Source organism: Triticum aestivum, chromosome 2A (genome assembly GCF_018294505.1).
Source record: "Triticum aestivum cultivar Chinese Spring chromosome 2A, IWGSC CS RefSeq v2.1, whole genome shotgun sequence".
NCBI lineage: Eukaryota > Viridiplantae > Streptophyta > Magnoliopsida > Poales > Poaceae > Triticum > Triticum aestivum.
The window spans coordinates 171,349,721-171,367,678 of record NC_057797.1 but is presented as its reverse complement, the minus strand read 5'-3'; the positions used below and the strand labels follow the sequence as shown (position 1 = coordinate 171,367,678).

Sequence of the window (17,958 nt, the reverse complement as noted above, 5' to 3'; positions counted from 1 at the left end):
TTATGGGAGGGTCGAGTACTTAAGCGAAAATATTTCACTTCTGCAACGAGAACATGAAGAGAAATCAACCAAATTGAGATTTCTCGATTACATAGCGAAAACCTAATTCAGACTACGTAACCAAGAAACAAGCCCAGTGGTTTCTCGGTTTCATCTTCAGCGCAAGGGCGCTTGATTAGATTCGATTTGAAAATTTTAAAATGCGAGAGTAAGATGTCAGAAATCTTGGTATCCAAAGAAAGGTCGCTAATAAGTTACGTAGTCTCGGAATCCGTGACTAAAATCTTGGCCCAGAATGGAGGGATCCTCGCAGTTGATGATGCAGAAGCTGTTCAGTATATTTATTTTAGTCTCTCGCTCTCCTTCTGCGACAAATGTCACTGTATTCATTCAAGCAGTAGCAGGCGATGCCATTTTGCCAGACTTGAAAGAGCAAAATGTGCAGATATGGTGTCCCCGTCTTAAAGCTTATCCGCACGGAGCAGGGAGCACTCACTTTCACATGCTTGTGCAGGTTCGGACCGATCGATGGCGCTGCCTCCCAAAAAGAATTACTAGAAACTTTCCTGTAGCATCTCTTTAGAAGCAATGGCTTTGCGCTGCATTTGTGGCATCTCCTTCGGCATTGTATGACAGTATGAGAACTGGCGCACTTGGCAGACTGGCTGCAACACTGCCAACATACCTGCCCAGGCAATTGTCGTAATTTTTTCTTCCTGTTTACTGCAGATGATCAACTGTTTTTCGTGAAGTTCTTGTAAAAGAAAGAGAGACTTAATCCGATTCTTTCTTGGTCGACCAAGCTAGCACTGGATCGATAACCAAGATGTGGAATTATGTACTTGGAAGTACCTTCTGTTACAGAATGGCAACGCCAACGTTGTCAGGCGTTCATCAGCGTGCGCATTGGGGCTAGTAAACGAGCCATTCTGCCTTCTGCCATGCCACGGACAAGCAGGGGGTCCCCGGCGCAATAGACCGTCCCCGAAACGGAGGAATCTCCGCGGCAACGAGACGCTGAGACCACGTAGCCGAGGAGCCCCCTGCCGGGCAACCCGATTGTCACCGAGTGTATGTATGCGAGGCATGCCATCTCTGCCATGATCGTTACTGCGCCATCACCCTGCATGGGCTTGGGATCGCAGAACTGCCGACATGGGCCACCCGCCTTCTCGGAGCTCGTTTCCATTGTGTTGGCCTGATAAGATTGTTCGAGACCCTCCCGTACGTACGCCCCTCGGCCCTCACCCACGAGGTTGCCGTTTCGAGGATCCTGCTGCTGTGCATGGTTTCATGGCGATCGGGAGCCATTTTCACTGTGCTGATTGCAACGCCAACACTGCCGCGCACATGCATGCCCCCCTACTCCAAGAGGAGATAAATGTTGGATTAGCCAACAGGTTGCTCGTCGCTCCAGTGTTGCTGTCCCTTCCACGGCGCACCGCCCGCAGAACGCACGGCTCGTCGCCGTCGCCGCCGCCGCCATGTCGTCGTCGGCGTCTCGGCCAGCTCTCGGCCTCGACGAGCGGCTCGGCTACGTGCAGTGCAGGTTCTGCGCCACCATCTTGCTGGTACGTACCATTTGGCTCTCTCTCGTCGCGTCACAGTGTGTGCGCAGAAGCTCACTTAGACTCGCTGCCATGCGTACGTGCAGGTGAGCGTGCCGTGCAGCGGCCTTCTCAAGATGGTGGCCGTGCAGTGCGGCTGCTGCGCCGGCGTCCTCTCCGTCAGCGTGGCTTCTCCCCCTCCGCCGCCGCCGCCGCCGTCCGTCGAGCTGCCTCTTCAGGTCAGCCTTTGCTTCCGAAGTAGCTTTGCATGGGCATCATACAGGGGTAGGACATTGTCCGCATGCTTCTTTTCAGCTTCGACTGTAGTCTGTATACCAAACTGACGGGTGGAACAGGAGCTGGGCATTGATCCGCCGCCGAGAGAATGGTCGGACGACAGCAGCGCCGGCAACGACAACGACGACGACGGGGAGGGAGAGGTCGTGGAGAGGAGTGCCACTGCCGTCAACAAACGTAGACAAACTTACCCGTCTTTTCTTGTGCACCGGCAGACAGATCATGAGCTATGCTTCTTTTGCAGCGCCGGTGAGGAAGCAGCGGACGCCGTCGGCATACAACTGTTTCATCAAGTAAGAAATAAGCATGCAGCCATAACATTTGACAAGCATTTCATGTGAGAGGCCATTGGAAGCTTTTAACATATTCACCATGTTCTCAGGGAAGAGATAAAGAGGATTAAAGCCATGGAGCCTGACATCACCCACAAAGAAGCATTCAGCACGGCTGCTAAAAACGTAGGTATTCATGTCTCCACTAAAGAAACACCTTGCGATCATTGATGTCCATTTGCATTTTCATCCAAAGCTTCGTTCATGTGATCTGGAAATTATAATTGGTTGTTGTGATGCAGTGGGCTCACTTACCCAGAATTCAGCACAAGGGAGACTGATGAAACTGCTGCCGGCTTCACGTGCAAACTGCAAAAGGAGGGGGGAGCAAAATTAGTTTCCATGCAAGTGAGACAGTGAATCCTCTTTCAAGCAGAGTGATTTGCCTCTGTTAATAGCCAAGTCTGCTCTATTCTGCGAGAACATAACTATGAGTTAACCCACCTGATTAAAAGTATGGTTTGTCAACACCTTCGTTGAACGGCACAGGATGTTTTATGCAATTATAAGCTGATTTCGTGAATCCTCAGACAGTGAATTCTATTGGTACAGATAATCATAGCTTCTTTAGCAATTTTGACTAACATACATGATTCCTCTGTCGTTCCACGTCAGTACAAAAATGGAAGCATAACAGGAAATGTCGCATTTAGTTTAGATTACACAAAGACCCCAAACTTCTAGTATTTGTGATCCGAGCTTGTGGGTGAAGCATCACTCTTTTGATGCTGGCATCAGCCGGAGCCTGTCCTCAGAAGGACCTTTCGTCGGATTCTTCTCCTCCGATAGAAGGGCCTGCAGGTCACTCCCATTTGCCAAGCTGTTGAACTCCACTGATTTGGAGGGCAGAGCAGGATAACGACGCTGGCAAAGGGTCATGAGCCTCTTGATCGACTGAAGGTACTTGCGAGTGGTCTCGTCGTTCATGATATGAGCCACACTGTTCGTGTAAATCTTCTCTCGGGCAGAACGCTCGTGGATACCAACCATAGTGACTCCAATAGGCCATGGCGCGTTGCCAATGGCCAGCTTGATGTATTGGTCCATTGCTTGCAAATAATCACGCTTCATGCAGCAGTCCACAATAAAGAGCAATGCTTTACGGATGTCATCGGGAAGAACCTAAACACAGAAGCAATAATTGGCGTCAGAAATGCCAAGCAGTTTCAGTCAGGAGAGGGTCAACATAACGTAGGCATGGAAGGTACAACATAAAGTTCATAAACACTCTTCACAATTCAGATGTGAGCATCACAATTCAGCACGAGCAGGTTCTTTAATGAGAAAGTGAATCCATGTATAAGAAAAGAGTTTAAGAGGAAGCTGAATCCATAAAAAGGACCATCAAAAGTCGCTTCCTCAAAAAGGTCCTTAACTGCTAGCAGAATATGCGCAAAGTTCAACTGAGCCCTTCTTTTTTTAGATTCAGAACTATATCGGGGCCAGGTGGCTAGCTACATCACAATGAATCAGAAACCACACTGTATGCCAGAACATGCACAACACAGATGAAGAATGAGAACAAAGAAGCAAAAATTTAAAGGGGTTTGAAAAAAAAAAGGTTAACCGTTGGCTTTTGAGTCGGGCCTTGAAATTTCGTTTGATAATAAACAATTAAGCCCCAGGCTGCGTCTTCACCAAAATTGTTTTCATCATTTTACAAGAGCACCCTCCCTATAATAGGGATGAATTGATTATGTGTGTGTTTCCTGATACAGCCGTACAGCTACTCTTTACACGCATAAGAGCTATATTAAACTTGAAACTAACACCAACAAAAGAATACCAAGCATACAGTCATGACTTGTTACACTACTCAGAGTACATGGTTTTTAATTTGCATATCCAGCATACAATGAATCAACTAGTTAATAAGAAGTATACTGTAAAAATGAGAGGATTTTCATAGCTAGATATATTATGATTTATAGTGCAGAAGTAACAACAAAACAGTGTGATCCTTGGCAGAGTGAAACAGATATAAAGGAGCAGATGCAAAAATGTTGTGCAAAACTGCAAAATCAATGCAAGTTTAGCATCACACTAACTAGGAAGTAGCATGTCTACCATGTGTCATGGATATATAAGAGATATTTCATAGTGAAGTTATATCATTACAGCTTTATAAGCTGGCCTAAGGTACAGAATATATAGTGATCCTCTGGCACTACCAGCATTGAGAAGTTCATAAGCTTCATTGAATCTCTAGCAAATGTGATTCACATAATCACAAGATCTTAGTGAGATAGACTGAAGTCATATGGTCATAAGAAACTATGTAAATACAGCCAGGTTACTATGGTCATAAGAAACATTAGATGACCATTTATAACTATCTGCTATCATTACATTCAACTGATGACCAGATGTAGGCCCCTTTTCCTTAATAAATTTATTTATGTGATGATGTTGCTCCGGTTACCCCTATTTTAGTCTCGGTATACATGCATAATTTATATGTAAAATATGCATGACAATGACCATCTCTTTGATCAGTTTTCCATTCCAAAATACTCTAAGACTTCTTCAGGCTGCAATGCAAGAACCAAGAAGGATTTGAGCAGAAGGTTGAAATTGTATTAGATGTCAAGTTTTGTCATCTCCTATTTCTAATACAACTCTTAAGTTCTACACAATAGCACTCGTCACTTTACCCGTGATTCTGAATTTTGCAGGTACATCATGTCATCGCAAGCATAATTTCAAATCCCAATTCACCCCACTCTTGCACAATTACTTTAATTCGTAACTGAATGAAAATAACATCACACAATTTAAGAAACCAGCTGACAGAACACCAAAATATGCTCACCTTCTTCCTGCAGAACTCAAACAGGGGACTGAGATACCGCGCACACTGCTTGAACGTTGCAAACATTGACTTTCCCTTTGCCGAACGCTTCTCCAGCTCTGTCATATCATCCAGCTCCTGGTTCCACTCATTGAGCAACCTCTTGAAGAAGACTAAGATCTTGTCTTCGTCACAAAGCTCCTCAAACTTGGTCTTCATTCGCTTTGAGTCCTTGTCTGCATCAGCATCATCCCCACTCCTCCGGGCATCCCCGTCCCCTTCATCCACATCGTCTCCCAGGGCGCCGCCCTCACCTCCATCACCAGCACCTACACGCTTGCCTTTGCCCTTGCCATAGGCGTCTCGACCAGCCTTCTGCCGCATGCGGAGCTCAATCATGTCACGGAGGAAATCGTTGGTCTGCCCCTCTGTCATCTCAAGGTCGTCAATGTCGTCAATCGCTCCGGACTTGAGCACGAGCTTGAGGCGATCAAGGCGGTCGGCGTCGTCCTCCCCAAATAACGTGACCGGCTCGCGGAGCACCCGGAGGCGCCGCATGACCTCGTTCCGCGGGAGGACGAGCTCATCAATGCGGCGCTCCTCGGAGTGGAGCGTATCCTCCGGCGGGGCCTTCTTCCCCGCGAGGGCGGGTGGAACAGAGGCCGCGGCGGCGGAGGAGCTAGGGTTAGGGTTCCCGCCCCCGGCCTGGGCGGGGTCGGCGTTGGAGTTGGTAGGGTCGGAGGCGGCGGAGGAGTTGGGGGTGGGCACAGAAGGAACCTTGGCGGGGATCTGGCGGCGCTTCTGGAGCTGCTTGTCCTCCAGCTCCGACCGCCGGACAAAGTTCTTACCGCCGAAGTCGGCCGTCGCCGCCTTCCGCTTCTTCTCCAGCTCCTTCCTCAGGAGATCCATCTCGACGGCGATGCAGCGCAAGGCTCCTCGCCGCTTCCCGGAGACGGAGATGGAGATAGAGGGGGGCAGGCGGCGCCGGTGTGGCTTTCTGACACGGCGGCTACGACTCCTCTCAGCCTCCGGTACGCACCGGAGATATTCTGTTTTTTTTTTTTAGAAATCGGAGAGATTCTGTCGAGTTTTTGGTCCTTTGAACAACAAAGGTGGCCAAATGGGCCCATCCTGGCGTGCTGACCCGATAGCCCGCGTGCCCGACGGCGTGGTGAGTCTAGCTTGGCACGTCGATAATTCGGTCGTACCGGCATGTGGCCCGCTTAAGGCCGTGTTGGGCTGCGAAGCTGGGTACGAGTGCTGGCACGGCACGACCCGTTTCGTTTCTTTTTAATATTTATACAACCCAATAGACTGAATATATTAAAAAAACTTAATAAGCTGAATTCTACGCGGGCCACCGGGCTAAACGTACCTCCATGCTGGCCCTTTTACTAAGTGGCCGTGCCTGGGCTAGGCACATGTGTCGGCCCATATAGTTGGTGTGCCTGGGAGGGTCGTGTCGTTCCTGACCCATTTAGCCCAGGTTGGGCCAGGTCAGCCCACCTGAACAGGTCTGCTTTAAAAAAAATCATAATTCGTGCACATGCAACATATGTGTAGTCTTTTTTTTGCGAGGAACCATAGGGTATTTTATTCCAGAGTGATAGAGTTACAATCTTCAGCAACTAGCTTGCTAATACATGGGGGAGGTTGACCCAACCAAAAGGCTGTGCTATCCTCACATCTATCAAAATTAGCTAAACAATGTGCAACCCTATTCTGATCATAAAGAATTTTAACAGGAATAACTACCCTATCATTCAAGAACCTTTTGATCTCCGCCACCAAGTGTCCATATGCCGACCTATCCAATGAATCATCCCCAAGCATCTTGAGAGCCACCGCACAATCAGACTGAAAAACAATAGTGGCCTGAGAATGCTCTATCGCCAGCTTCAACCCTTCCATCATAGCTTGCAGTTCTGCCTCGAGAGCTTCATTGCAGTGAAATAGTTTGCGGTAGGATGCGAAGATAACAGTCCCGGTCATGTCACGAAGAATCATTCCCGAGCCCGCTGACCCGTCCGTAGGGTCAAAAGAGCCATCCACTGATAACGCCACCTGGTGCACCTGTGGAGGAGGCCAAGGTTTGCGAGGTGCATATATTCCAGATGGGGGTCTATGTGTAGGTTCATAAACCACCGGAGCTTTCCCTTTCATAATTTCCTCAACACTGAGCGAGATTTGTTGGAAGGTGTTATAGTAACTTGCCAAGAACAAGCAGGAAACCTCGAGTGGAGGGATAGATTTACCATGAGTGAATTCGTTCCGCAGATGCCATATACGCCATAGTACCATAATGATTCTGCTCCTGATCTGCTCGTTTGATTTCGGTAGGAGGTGGAGCAGCCACTCTGAGCCCGTACACTGGATATCTGTTCTGGGGGGAAGTGGCCAGACTAGCCGCATAGAATCCTAGAGCATAGCAGCATTAGGGCATACAAGTAACGCATGAAATGAGGACTCCTCCTCCCTTTGACAGAGGTTGCAGCAGGCGGATGTACCAATATGTCGACGAAACTTCTCAACATTTGTTGGAAGTGATCCCGAAATGACTTGCCAAGCAAAGTGTCTCATCTTGGGGGGGGGGGGCATCCGCAGACTAGACAAGCTTCCACAACGGTCGGTCACCATTAGGGTTAGAGCTCGACGCACCCGGACTGAGATAATCTCTTATTGAAGACATTGCAAAGTGGTAGGCACTCTTGACAGTAAACTGCCCCGATCTGTCCCAAGGCCACGATACAAAGTCCTCCTGCTGGCGCGGGGAAGTGCGGATCTTCAGTATTGCATCTACATCAGCCTGGTAGAAGAACTGTTGTAGCAAGTTTAACTTCCAGTTGCCGCGATCATCAAGAAAATCCTGGACTCTATTGAGGCGGCAGTTGCCTCTTGGCAAGATAGGAGTAAATGGGGGACCCCTAGGGATCCACGGGTCCCTCCACGTTCCGATGCTAGCCCCATTGCCCACTCGCCAGAGTATTCCTTTCTTCACCAATTCTAGTCCATGCTCAATGCCCTTCCACACCGCCGAGGAGTTCGACGGAAAAACTGTATCCACCAAGTTCCCGTTAGGGTAATACTTGGCTCAGAGCAGTCGGGCACATAACGATTCTGGATTAGTGAGAAGCCTCCAGGCTTGTTTAGCCAGAAGAGCCTGATTGTAAGCGCGCATATTCCTAAAACCAATGCCTCCTTGAGATTTAGGGAGAGTCAAACGCTCCCAAGCAACCCATGCCATCTTTTTCTTTCTGTTTTCCACCCCCACCAGTATTGCCTCATCATCTTTGTTAACTCATCACAAACCGACATGGGAAGTTTGAATATACCCATAACATAAACTGGGATGGCTTGGGCCACCGCTTTTATAAGCACCTCCTTACTTGCAAAAGACGAGTATCGTTCACTCCAATTCATCAAGCACTTACTCAATCTAGACTGCAGAGATTCAAAACATCCCTTATGCATGTGCCCCTTTGGAACCGGGAGGCCCAAATACTTTGGTTCAAACTCCTGTTGAGTAACATTCAGAATTTGTTTCACTTCCACCACAACTTGATTTGGACAATTGTCAGCAAACAGGATGGAGCACTTTGAGGGGTTGATAATTTGACCCGTAGCTAAAGCATAAGTACTCAAAACATCCTTGACAATCATCGCCGAATCCGTAGTAGCACGGAAGAACAGAAGGGAATCATCTGCAAACAATAAGTGTGATATAGCAGGGGCTCTCCTACTAATTTTGATAGCCTCAAGTCCTCTATGTTGGACTGCCTCATGTAATAAGGAAGACAAGGAGTCAGCCACAAAAAGGAACAGGAAGGGTGATATGGGGTCACCTTGACGTAAACCACACGAAGGAGAGAACTGCTCCAGTAGCCGGCCATTAAACTTGACAGAATACTTGACCGATCTGACACACTCCATTACTAGATCAACCCACCGTGGGGCGAAGCCCCACTTCAAAAGAGCACGCTCCAGGTAGTCGCAATCAACACGGTCATAAGCCTTCGACAGGTCCATCTTATATGCACAAAAATCATTATTTCCTGAAGAAGTTTGGATATGGTGGATACACTCAAAAGCAATCATCGAATTATCTGAGATTAAGCGTCCCGGGATGAGCGCGCTTTGATTTTCTGAAATGAGATCCACAAGGCACGGTCTGAGCCTATTCACCATACATTTTGAGACTATCTTGTAAATCACATTGCACAGAGAAATAGGACGGAAATCCTTCAACGTCACCGGGTGTTGAACTTTGGGGATCAGTACAATACACGTATCATTGACCCCTTCTGGCATATGGCTTGTGACAAAAAACAGTCGAACCGCGGCTATGATTTCCTCTTTCAAGCAACCCCAGTTCCTCTGATAAAACCGGGACGGGAACCCATCCGGACCCGGCGCCTTTAAGGGTCCGATTTGGAACAAAGCATCAGATATTTCATCATCAGAAAAAGGCGCGAGGAGACGTTCATTCATCTTAGTCATAGGAATGAATTTCCTCATTTATATTGTTGTTGTGATGTCTGGTTGCTTGATTGTGGGTTCTTATGAATAAACTATTTTGTTGTTTATGGGTAATTGATAGGCTTCATTGTTGTTAATCTTTTCCTCCTAATAAGCTTTCCTTATATATATATACATACATATACATATATACTAATAAAGCGCCTATTAGTGCTTCTGGTGGTACATCGTCGCTGTTTTTACGATAAAGTCCTTGTGATTTAGAGTAATAAACCCGCAGTCCATATAATAAAGTCAATCGAACCGGTATGACGAGAAAGAAAAAAAAAGCAGCCTCCCGATCTAGCTCGTACGCCGCCGCCTCGTGCTCTGCTCCTCCCCGAGGCCCCTCGCTCGATCTGGACCAGCAGGTCCCGAGCGCCTCGGCCTGCTCCTCACGCCGGCGTCCCGCGCCACTGCCGCCGACCTCCAGCCGTTGTCCATTACCCTCTCCCCCACACTCTATCTCTCTTCTTCTCCCTTTCTTTTCTCTCTCTCAAATCTTGTCTCTGTCAGGAACGACAGCGCCATGGATCCCGATGTGAAGCTTCACTGCAGCCTGATCTGACCTGGGAGGGGGTCGCGTTGCGCTCGGGCGCCGCATCAGGTGGCGGTGGCGAGGTGGGAGGGGAGCACGGAGATGGGCGCGCGGAGACGAAGGAGGAGAAAAATGGAGAGGCGGGGAGGCTACGCTCGGGGTCCGCATCAGGCGGCGACAGCGAAGCGGGAGGTGCGCACGGAGACGAAGGACCCGAGAATGGAGGCGTCCGGGAGCGAGGACTTCGCCGGCGTCAAAGCCACTGCCAGGCGGGACGCGCAGGCGCGCGAGGGGCGCATGGCTCCTCTCCTGGTGCGGCACACGAGGGAATGAGGTGGGGATCGAGCTGCCGGCACACCACCCGCCGTTCACCCTTGCTCCACACTTCGTCGGAACTCCATCTGTTGGTTCTGCACTTAGGTATTCACTGAAGCAAACTTTGTAATTTCCTGATATATCTTAATGATTGTTGAAGCCAAACTCGCATCTCATCTGCTTTTTAATAGTTTTGCATAATTTACTTTCTTGAACTGATGGTCTGAACTCTGAAGTGGTGTCTTATACATGGTTAGATAATGTAGTGGGGAATTTTTCTGATGTACAACCTATATATCAGAAATGGTTGAGCTTGGAATGATCTGTCCCGGTTATTAGTGTTTGTGTTCCTGTAGATCAAATATCTATTTGTAATTTTGGATTAGTATATTTGCTTTGAAAGTCAGAATTGCATTTACTGTTTTCTTTTTGGCGCAAAAAGAAGTAGTTAGTGTTAAACATATGTTAGACAGAGCTACTTACCAATGGCAATTTGTCTGGAGATCTGATGTTTTTTGTACATTGTTGTGGCTGAAAACCTGAAACGATTTGTGTAACTGATAGTCTGTTGCTTTACTTCTACACTGCTTAATTAACCTGCGATTAATTTTGATATTTGATTTTTGGCAAGAATCATCGGACTATAGATTATTGATCATGCATGAAACGTTTTAAAGGAAGCGAATCTACATTTGCATGCTCGGTTTGAAGACTTGCCAGCTGGGTGAAGAAGCTTTCTGACAAACATCCAAATCACTCTAATAGGCCCAAGTTGAGCATATGTTAGATGGTCTGGATGACATGGATGGTGCCGAGGATGTCCCTTTTGATGAGCTCATAGGCATGCAAGGCTTAGTATTTCACTTGGTTGAGAATGCAATTACAGTAAGGATCTCTTCTTTGTCTTATTTTAGTTAGACAAATGTGTTTCCTTCATGTTTACATGTATCTGATGTTGTTTCATTTTATTTTCTTAAGATATGTATTACATACAAGTCTGATGGATTCAAGAGAATGAAGAGTAAATAATACTATACTATAAATACGTCAACTACAGATAACCCTCCCAACTACAATGTTGCACCTGACAACCTCCTACTCAACGAGGCCAAGCTATCTGCAGGGGACCATGCCCCTGGACGTTCCTAAGAGGTATGGACCTAAGGATGGCCTTGCTTGCACTATATTGTAGCAATATAATCCATAATGCATGCAGTTTGCTTTCTCCCTTTCTCCCATGGACTCTGAATATGATATCCACCGTCCTTTGTAGGTTCATTAGTTTACTTTTTGTTGACGCAAAAATTAATATGTAGTTGTAACCGCAGGTGTGCTGCTAGATGACCTTCTTGCTGCTGAAACAACAAATGCTTGTAACTGCAGCTCCTGCTAACATGCAAGCTGGATGAGCACCGGGCATATTTGCTACGATGATGAACAAACATGCAAATGACTGCAGAAACAACAGCTGATGGAGCTGTGGTTCTTGGAAACCCAGTTGCTCCTCCTGTTAATGGGGATGTGTATGCGGATATCAGCCCTGAGAATGTTGTGGTCCAGTGACACCGAGGTTTGCATTATTTCTGTCCTAGACTTGTGCAGACCATCTTTCTATGGATGGTCTTCTGTTCATATTAAATGTGAGCTACCGCGTACTGAGATGTGTTTCGAACTTATTTTGTGTGTGTGTGCAGAAGATAGTGCAAATGTGCTAATTATTTGGTTGAAGCATCTGCTGCAGAGGTTGAGGTAATTAGTGCTACTTTAGCTGCTATAAAGGCCAGACAAGTTGGAGATGAGATGAGCATTTTATCATATTGCTTTGCCTGTAATAACCAAAATTGATTGATTTAGTTTCACACAACATAGATAATTATATCGTCAGGTTCAATTTTACTTATGAAAGTTGAACATTTCTTATCTTGTTAGATTTCCTCTTTGTAAGTTCTAGGACTTTAGTTAATTGAATATCTTAAGGCATGCATGCCAGAACTTTCCAGATGGTAACACTTGATGCAATTCTGTTCCTACTATTCTTACCTGATACTACCTGGACGACCTTCAAGCATCAATAACTTAATCCTTTTAGGTTTTCTACTTCTTTCTCCAGTACAGACATAATATTGTTTGGTGCTTCCCAATATTTGGACGTGAAAGTAGAGAAGCTTTACATTTCAAGAAATATTAGATTATCAATAAGAAAATATGGTCCAAGCCGGACTACTACTTCTAAATGTTTTGTTTTTCACCAAAGGGGATATTTTACTTCTCCTAATCATGGTCGCCGTGTAACCCGATGATAGTAGGATGGTAAATAACTACATCCTTTTTCGGCATGGCAAAAAAAAATACATCCTACCCATTTGATGATTTGCAACTGCAGCTGAACAATAATGAAAGAAAAAAGAGTACATGCTTTACATAATGTACCTACAACAACAATAGGTTGCCCCACCAAACATCACCAGAGGACTGAGAAGGAAAACGACGCTTCCTCAGTCAGGTTCTATTGGCCGTTGTAGCATTAGCATGATGAAGATTCTGGAACAGTGCATGACATGTCCAAGCCCAAGGTCTTCCCTTAGTGTGAAGCACCTGAGCTGGCGTCGAGCAATATCCCTTGAATATTATTTCATTGTGTTCTTTCTAGGTGTGCAACCATATCAGCTGCACCAAGGAGCTCCATGCACGGGGCACGGCGGTACTACTTCCCACAAAACCTATTATAAACAGTGTGCTAGCTACCAGGAATGTGCAGATTCATGGAAGAGCTTTGTGCAAAAAATTAGGAGAAAGAGAAACATAAGAGACATTTCAGCAAGTTTACTTATGGAGGCAAAAAATAATTCTACTTATCACTGTAATACGAGTTGTAATAAACGAGAAAAGACGTGTGATATTATCTTTTTTCTCCCATTGCAACGCACGGGCATTTGTGCTAGTCTCTACCTACTAATAAACCACGCATCGCTTCTGGTCGTACGTCGCTGGTGTTTTTGCGAAAAAACCCCGCCGTTTCTTTGAAATCAACCTGCGGTCCTTGTTTAAGTGGTACTCAGGAAAAACGATTCATTTTTGCGTAAAAGCCCCTGTCATTTGGACTATTGAACGCGCGGTCCAAGCAGTTCTGTAGAGAAAAAAGGAAACACAACCACACACAGAGCACACGGGCTCGCCTCCTCTCCCTCTCGCCTATGAAGTCATCGCCGCCGCCGCCGCCCATGCCGGCTGCTTCCGGCGCCTCCGGCGCAGCGCGGCACGCCCCAAGCTGCCGACGGTTCGCGCCTCCCTCCCCTCCACCCAGACTCTCTGCTCCCGGCCTCTACAGCCCGCTCGCAACCACACACCCATGGCTAGGGTTTCGGGCATGACTTCGCCGGCGTGTCTCCGGTGGTCCCAGGTTCGTCCTTCCTTCCTTCTTGGCCGAGATCCGCTGCCCATACACCTCACCTTCTCTTCATATTCTCTGCTGGAGATGCAGTTGGGGCACGCCATGGGAGTTCCCCATCCATCACGGTCGCCGTTGTCAAGGGATTCTTCAAGGAGATGTCAAGGACGCCATGGACATGCAGCTCCTCAAGGTTTTATCCCTCCTTTCCTCTGACATCAAGTTGTAATAGTACATTAATCCAAGCAACTGTTTTCAGATCAATTATGGAATCAATCTCATGATGGTTGATGCTTGATGCAGCGGAGGATTGGGCCTCGCATTATTTTTTCCAGAATTGGGTGTGGGTACTCTCTAAACTGGATTGAGTGAGCTAAATCTGTGCATCAAAATTGTAGTCTGTAGCTTTATGTGTTACGTCTTAAGATTGAACTTGAAGATTGCTTTTGGGAGTAGTTTTAGTTGGTAGATGTTTCAGGCTCCAAATACGCACACATTATGTGCTTAATGTGTGGCATAAACATGATCAGTTTTATGCTTAGAAACCAAACCACTGTCCACCCATTTTATTTCTTCATGCGTATTTTGTGTTGAAATCAGATCACCGTTCACCTGTTCTCGTACTGTTGTCTTTAACTTATTTTGCCGATTCTCAATAAAATGCTCAGTTCAGGATGTGATTTTCAGTTTTAGGCATTTGATACTTTTGGCACTGAGCAAAAAAAATTCCTCTGAGCGTGTACCTTCAAATGCAAAGTTCTGACTATGATTTCGCATGCGATCACACCGCCGTCGGTCGCTCTGCCTACCGAGTGCCACCCCGCCGCCTCCCCCACTCCCCCCACCTGGGACCTCACCGCCCGCTCTATCTAATATATTTTCCAGTTTTCTTATAGTCGCCAATACAAATGTCCGCTTGAGTGTCAAAAGGCAGCAGGGATAATGAAAAAAGTGTATGGGTTCGTTGCTACATTGTAGTAGTTATGTACATCTCAAATTTTCAGCCCAGGATTTTTATTTTGACTGATGTGAGTATTTCTTAGTCAGTCTTCATCTTCCAGCTTTGACTGAAAATAACTCTCCTGAAAACTGTTGGCAATACTCACAATGTGATCTACAAAGAAACATTTGATGATCTTGCTTGATAACTTACCGGCGGGCAGAAAATATATCATGTTAGTACCATTCGTAAGCAAACATGTACCTTATTTCTGCTTAGATGTTCTCTGTTTCTTATTTCATAAGTGTTTTGCATTCCCTATAGAAGCTGACCGGCCAAATTTATGTTTACTACACTAGCATAGTCTCTCAAGTACTGCACTCCAGCAGGCCACCCAACCCATATTTAAAATCGGGTACTTTTAGTTCTGACTGCAGTCATATAGATATTCATGTATAAAATTGTTTGCCTTTTGTTCTGGTTAAATCCAGTGATGGCGCTCTAGGTGATCATGCTTCTTAGCCGCTATTAGCGGGCGAAGGCGCAGCGTGTACAAGTATATCTTTCCACATAGAAAATAATTCATCTACACAAGCCTTCAGAACAGGGTAGATTTCCTAGAAGGCGACACCAAATAGATCAATTTTGTACCCAGGTTTCCTTTCAAGCTTAGAATTATCAAATTCTACTACAGTTTATATTTGATGCATGAAATTGACCTCTTAGCAATCACCGGTTCAACAATCTTTGTATTATATGCAACCATCAGGCTTATGCATATAATCGTTCAGGTCCTGATTTTTTAAATTAAATATTCTTAATGTTGAGCATTTTTTTTTACAGATTCAGTTCATTATTCAGGATCACAGGAGTCCAATTCTTATGTGGTTCAGGAAGCACCAATGATAATATGAGTTAGACGGCTATACAACTCGACTTATCTACTGAAACAAGATGCTTAGCGGATCAACAAGATGCTTACAGATATAGAATAGCAGGAGGGTGAGGTGTGCGTATAACATGGCAAATGATAGACCCGGTGAAGAAGGAATGACAGTTGTGCAGAGGGTTAAGGGGTGTGGTTACAACGTGGCAATAAGAGAAAGACCCGGTAAAGAAGGATTGAACGTTGTGTGGGCTTTCCATGTATGAATACTACTGGCAGTGTTACAGTGTGCTGATATGTGCTTTGTAAACAGCAGGCCAAGTGGTCCATTAGAAAAGGGCTGGATAGATTATCAAACAATGAGGGAAGCAAGGAAGAGTTCGGGACGACGGCGTAATGATTAGCCGTCTTCAAGTAGAAGATCCGGACAACCATAAGGGCGTGTGATTTTTTTTTTCGATGCAATGCATGGGCGCCACGACCGACCTCAACCTTCGGATTTTACAGTACTGTAGTATTCATAGAAGTCTACTTTTTTGTTTGTATTCGTAGTAAATTATAGTTAATTGATGACTAACCTGATGAAGGATTTACTGTCTTATAGCTTCTATAATTTACCGCACTATAATTTTTTTGATTGTTTGAATTTAGAGCGACCTTATGTTTGAATTTACACTACCCTGTAACTTCTGTAATTTATAGTAGTAGCCTAAAGGTTGTGATTTTTGTATTTTACAGTGATAGATTTTACACTATACAGTTACCTGAATTTATAGTGCTACACTTTTTACTGGAAGAACTATTTGAAGGATATTGTGAGAGTACTGACCTACAATTTGTCTTCTTGGTGTGACTGTAGTTTCCTGATTGTGTAGCTATTCTGTCCCCTTCTTCCTCCATCCTCTTTCTCGTTCTTATCTGATCATAAAGCACACATTGTTACTGGTTGTTTCTCCTTATTTTTACTGAAGTTCCAGTATCTTTGTTGTGATCTGGTTGTTACTGACTGGAATTTTAGTAAAATGATGTTGGGGAATGTTGCAGAAAACAAAAATTTTCCTACTCGTTTCACCAAGATCATCTAGGAGTTCATCTAACAACGAGTGATTAGTTGCATCTACATACCTTTGTAGATCGCGCACGGAAGCGTTCAAAAGAACGGTGATGATGTAGTCGTACTCGACGTGATCCAAATCACCGATGACCAGCGCCGAACGGACGGCACCTCCGCGTTCAACACACGTACGGGACGGGAGACGTCTCCTCCTTCTTGATCCAGCAAGGGGGGAGGAGAGGTTGATGAAGATCCAGCAGCACGACGGCGTGGTGGTGGATGCAGGGCGTCACAGCAGCAGGGCTTCGCCGAGACTACGAAGGAGAGACGTAACGGGGGGAGGTGGAGGCGCCAGGGGCTGGTGTATTAGGTCCCTCCTCTCCCCCACTATATATAGGGGTGCCAAAGGGGGGTTGGTGCGCAGCCTAGGAGATCCAATCTCCTATGGCCGGCGGCCAAGGGGAGGTTTCCCTCCCCCCCAAGGCACCTAGGGGTGCCTTCCACCACTAGGACTCCTCCTAGGGGGAAACCCTAGGCGCATGGGCCTATAGGGGCTGGTGCCCTTGGCCCATCTAGGCCAAGGCGCACCCCCTACAGCCCATGTGGCCCCCCCGGGACAGGTGGCCCCACCCGGTGGACCCCCGGGACCCTTCCGGTGGTCCCGGTACAATACCGATAACCCCGAAACTTGTCCCGATGCCCGAAACAGCACTTCCTATATATAATTCTTTACCTCCGGACCATTCCGGAACTCCTCGTGACATCCGGGATCTCATCCGGGACTCCGAACAACATTCGGGTTTCTGCATATACATATCTTCATAACCCTAGCGTCACCGAACCTTAAGTGTGTAGACCCTACGGGTTCGGGAGACAAGCAGACATGACCGAGACGACTCTCCGGTCAATAACCAACAGCGGGATCTGGATACCCATGTTGGCTCCCACATGCTCCACGATGATCTCATCGGATGAACCACGATGTCGAGGATTTAATCAATCCCGTACGCTATTCCCTTTGTCTATCGATATGTTACTTGCCCGAGATTCGATCGTCGGTATCCCAATACCTCATTCAATCTCGTTACCGGCAAGTCACTTTACTCGTACCGTAATGCATGATCCCGTGACCAGACACTTGGTCACTCTGAGCTCATTATGATGATGCATTACCGAGTGGGCCCAGTGATATCTCTCCGTCATACGGAGTGACAAATCCCAGTCTTGATCCATGTCACCCAACAGACACTTTCGGAGATACCCGTAGTCTACCTTTATAGTCACCCAGTTACGTTGTGACGTTTGGCATACCCAAAGTACTCCTACGGTATCCGGGAGTTACACGATCTCATGGT

At 46.4% G+C, this 17,958-nt stretch overlaps 2 protein-coding genes and 1 long non-coding RNA gene across 3 annotated transcripts; 2 read left to right on the top strand and 1 right to left on the bottom strand.

Moving 5' to 3' along the window:
* Positions 1–1,484: 1,484 nt before the first annotated feature.
* Positions 1,485–2,457, top strand: LOC123191610 (protein YABBY 7-like). Its single transcript, XM_044604276.1, has 5 exons — positions 1,485–1,571; positions 1,655–1,786; positions 1,904–2,181; positions 2,227–2,302; positions 2,419–2,457. The coding sequence occupies exons 1-5, from the start codon at positions 1,485–1,487 to the stop codon at positions 2,455–2,457; spliced, it is 612 nt and encodes a 203-aa protein (XP_044460211.1).
* Positions 2,458–2,717: 260 nt separating this feature from the next.
* LOC123188188 (pre-mRNA-splicing factor 18) lies at positions 2,718–6,044 on the bottom strand. Its single transcript, XM_044600225.1, has 2 exons — positions 4,989–6,044; positions 2,718–3,298 (listed from the first exon to the last, which is right to left on the bottom strand). Exons 1-2 carry the CDS (start codon positions 5,874–5,876, stop codon positions 2,891–2,893), a joined length of 1,296 nt encoding a protein of 431 aa, XP_044456160.1. The 5' UTR covers positions 5,877–6,044; the 3' UTR covers positions 2,718–2,890.
* Positions 6,045–10,446: 4,402 nt separating this feature from the next.
* Positions 10,447–13,226, top strand: LOC123185094 (uncharacterized). Its single transcript, XR_006493172.1, has 4 exons — positions 10,447–11,220; positions 11,314–11,487; positions 11,664–11,905; positions 12,030–13,226. It is a non-coding gene; the product is annotated as an uncharacterized lncRNA (long non-coding RNA).
* The last annotated feature ends 4,732 nt before the right edge of the window (positions 13,227–17,958 follow it).

Coding starts and splice junctions, on each gene's coding strand:
- LOC123191610 (XM_044604276.1), top strand. CDS start 1,485: ATGTCGTCGTCGGCGTCTCGGCCAGCTCTCGGCCTCGACGAGCGGCTC. Junction 1,572..1,654: donor TCTGCGCCACCATCTTGCTG/GTACGTACCATT, acceptor GCGTACGTGCAG/GTGAGCGTGCCGTGCAGCGG. Junction 2,182..2,226: donor ACATTTGACAAGCATTTCAT/GTGAGAGGCCAT, acceptor CCATGTTCTCAG/GGAAGAGATAAAGAGGATTA.
- LOC123188188 (XM_044600225.1), bottom strand. CDS start 5,876: ATGGATCTCCTGAGGAAGGAGCTGGAGAAGAAGCGGAAGGCGGCGACG. Junction 3,299..4,988: donor TTGAGTTCTGCAGGAAGAAG/GTGAGCATATTT, acceptor TTCTGTGTTTAG/GTTCTTCCCGATGACATCCG.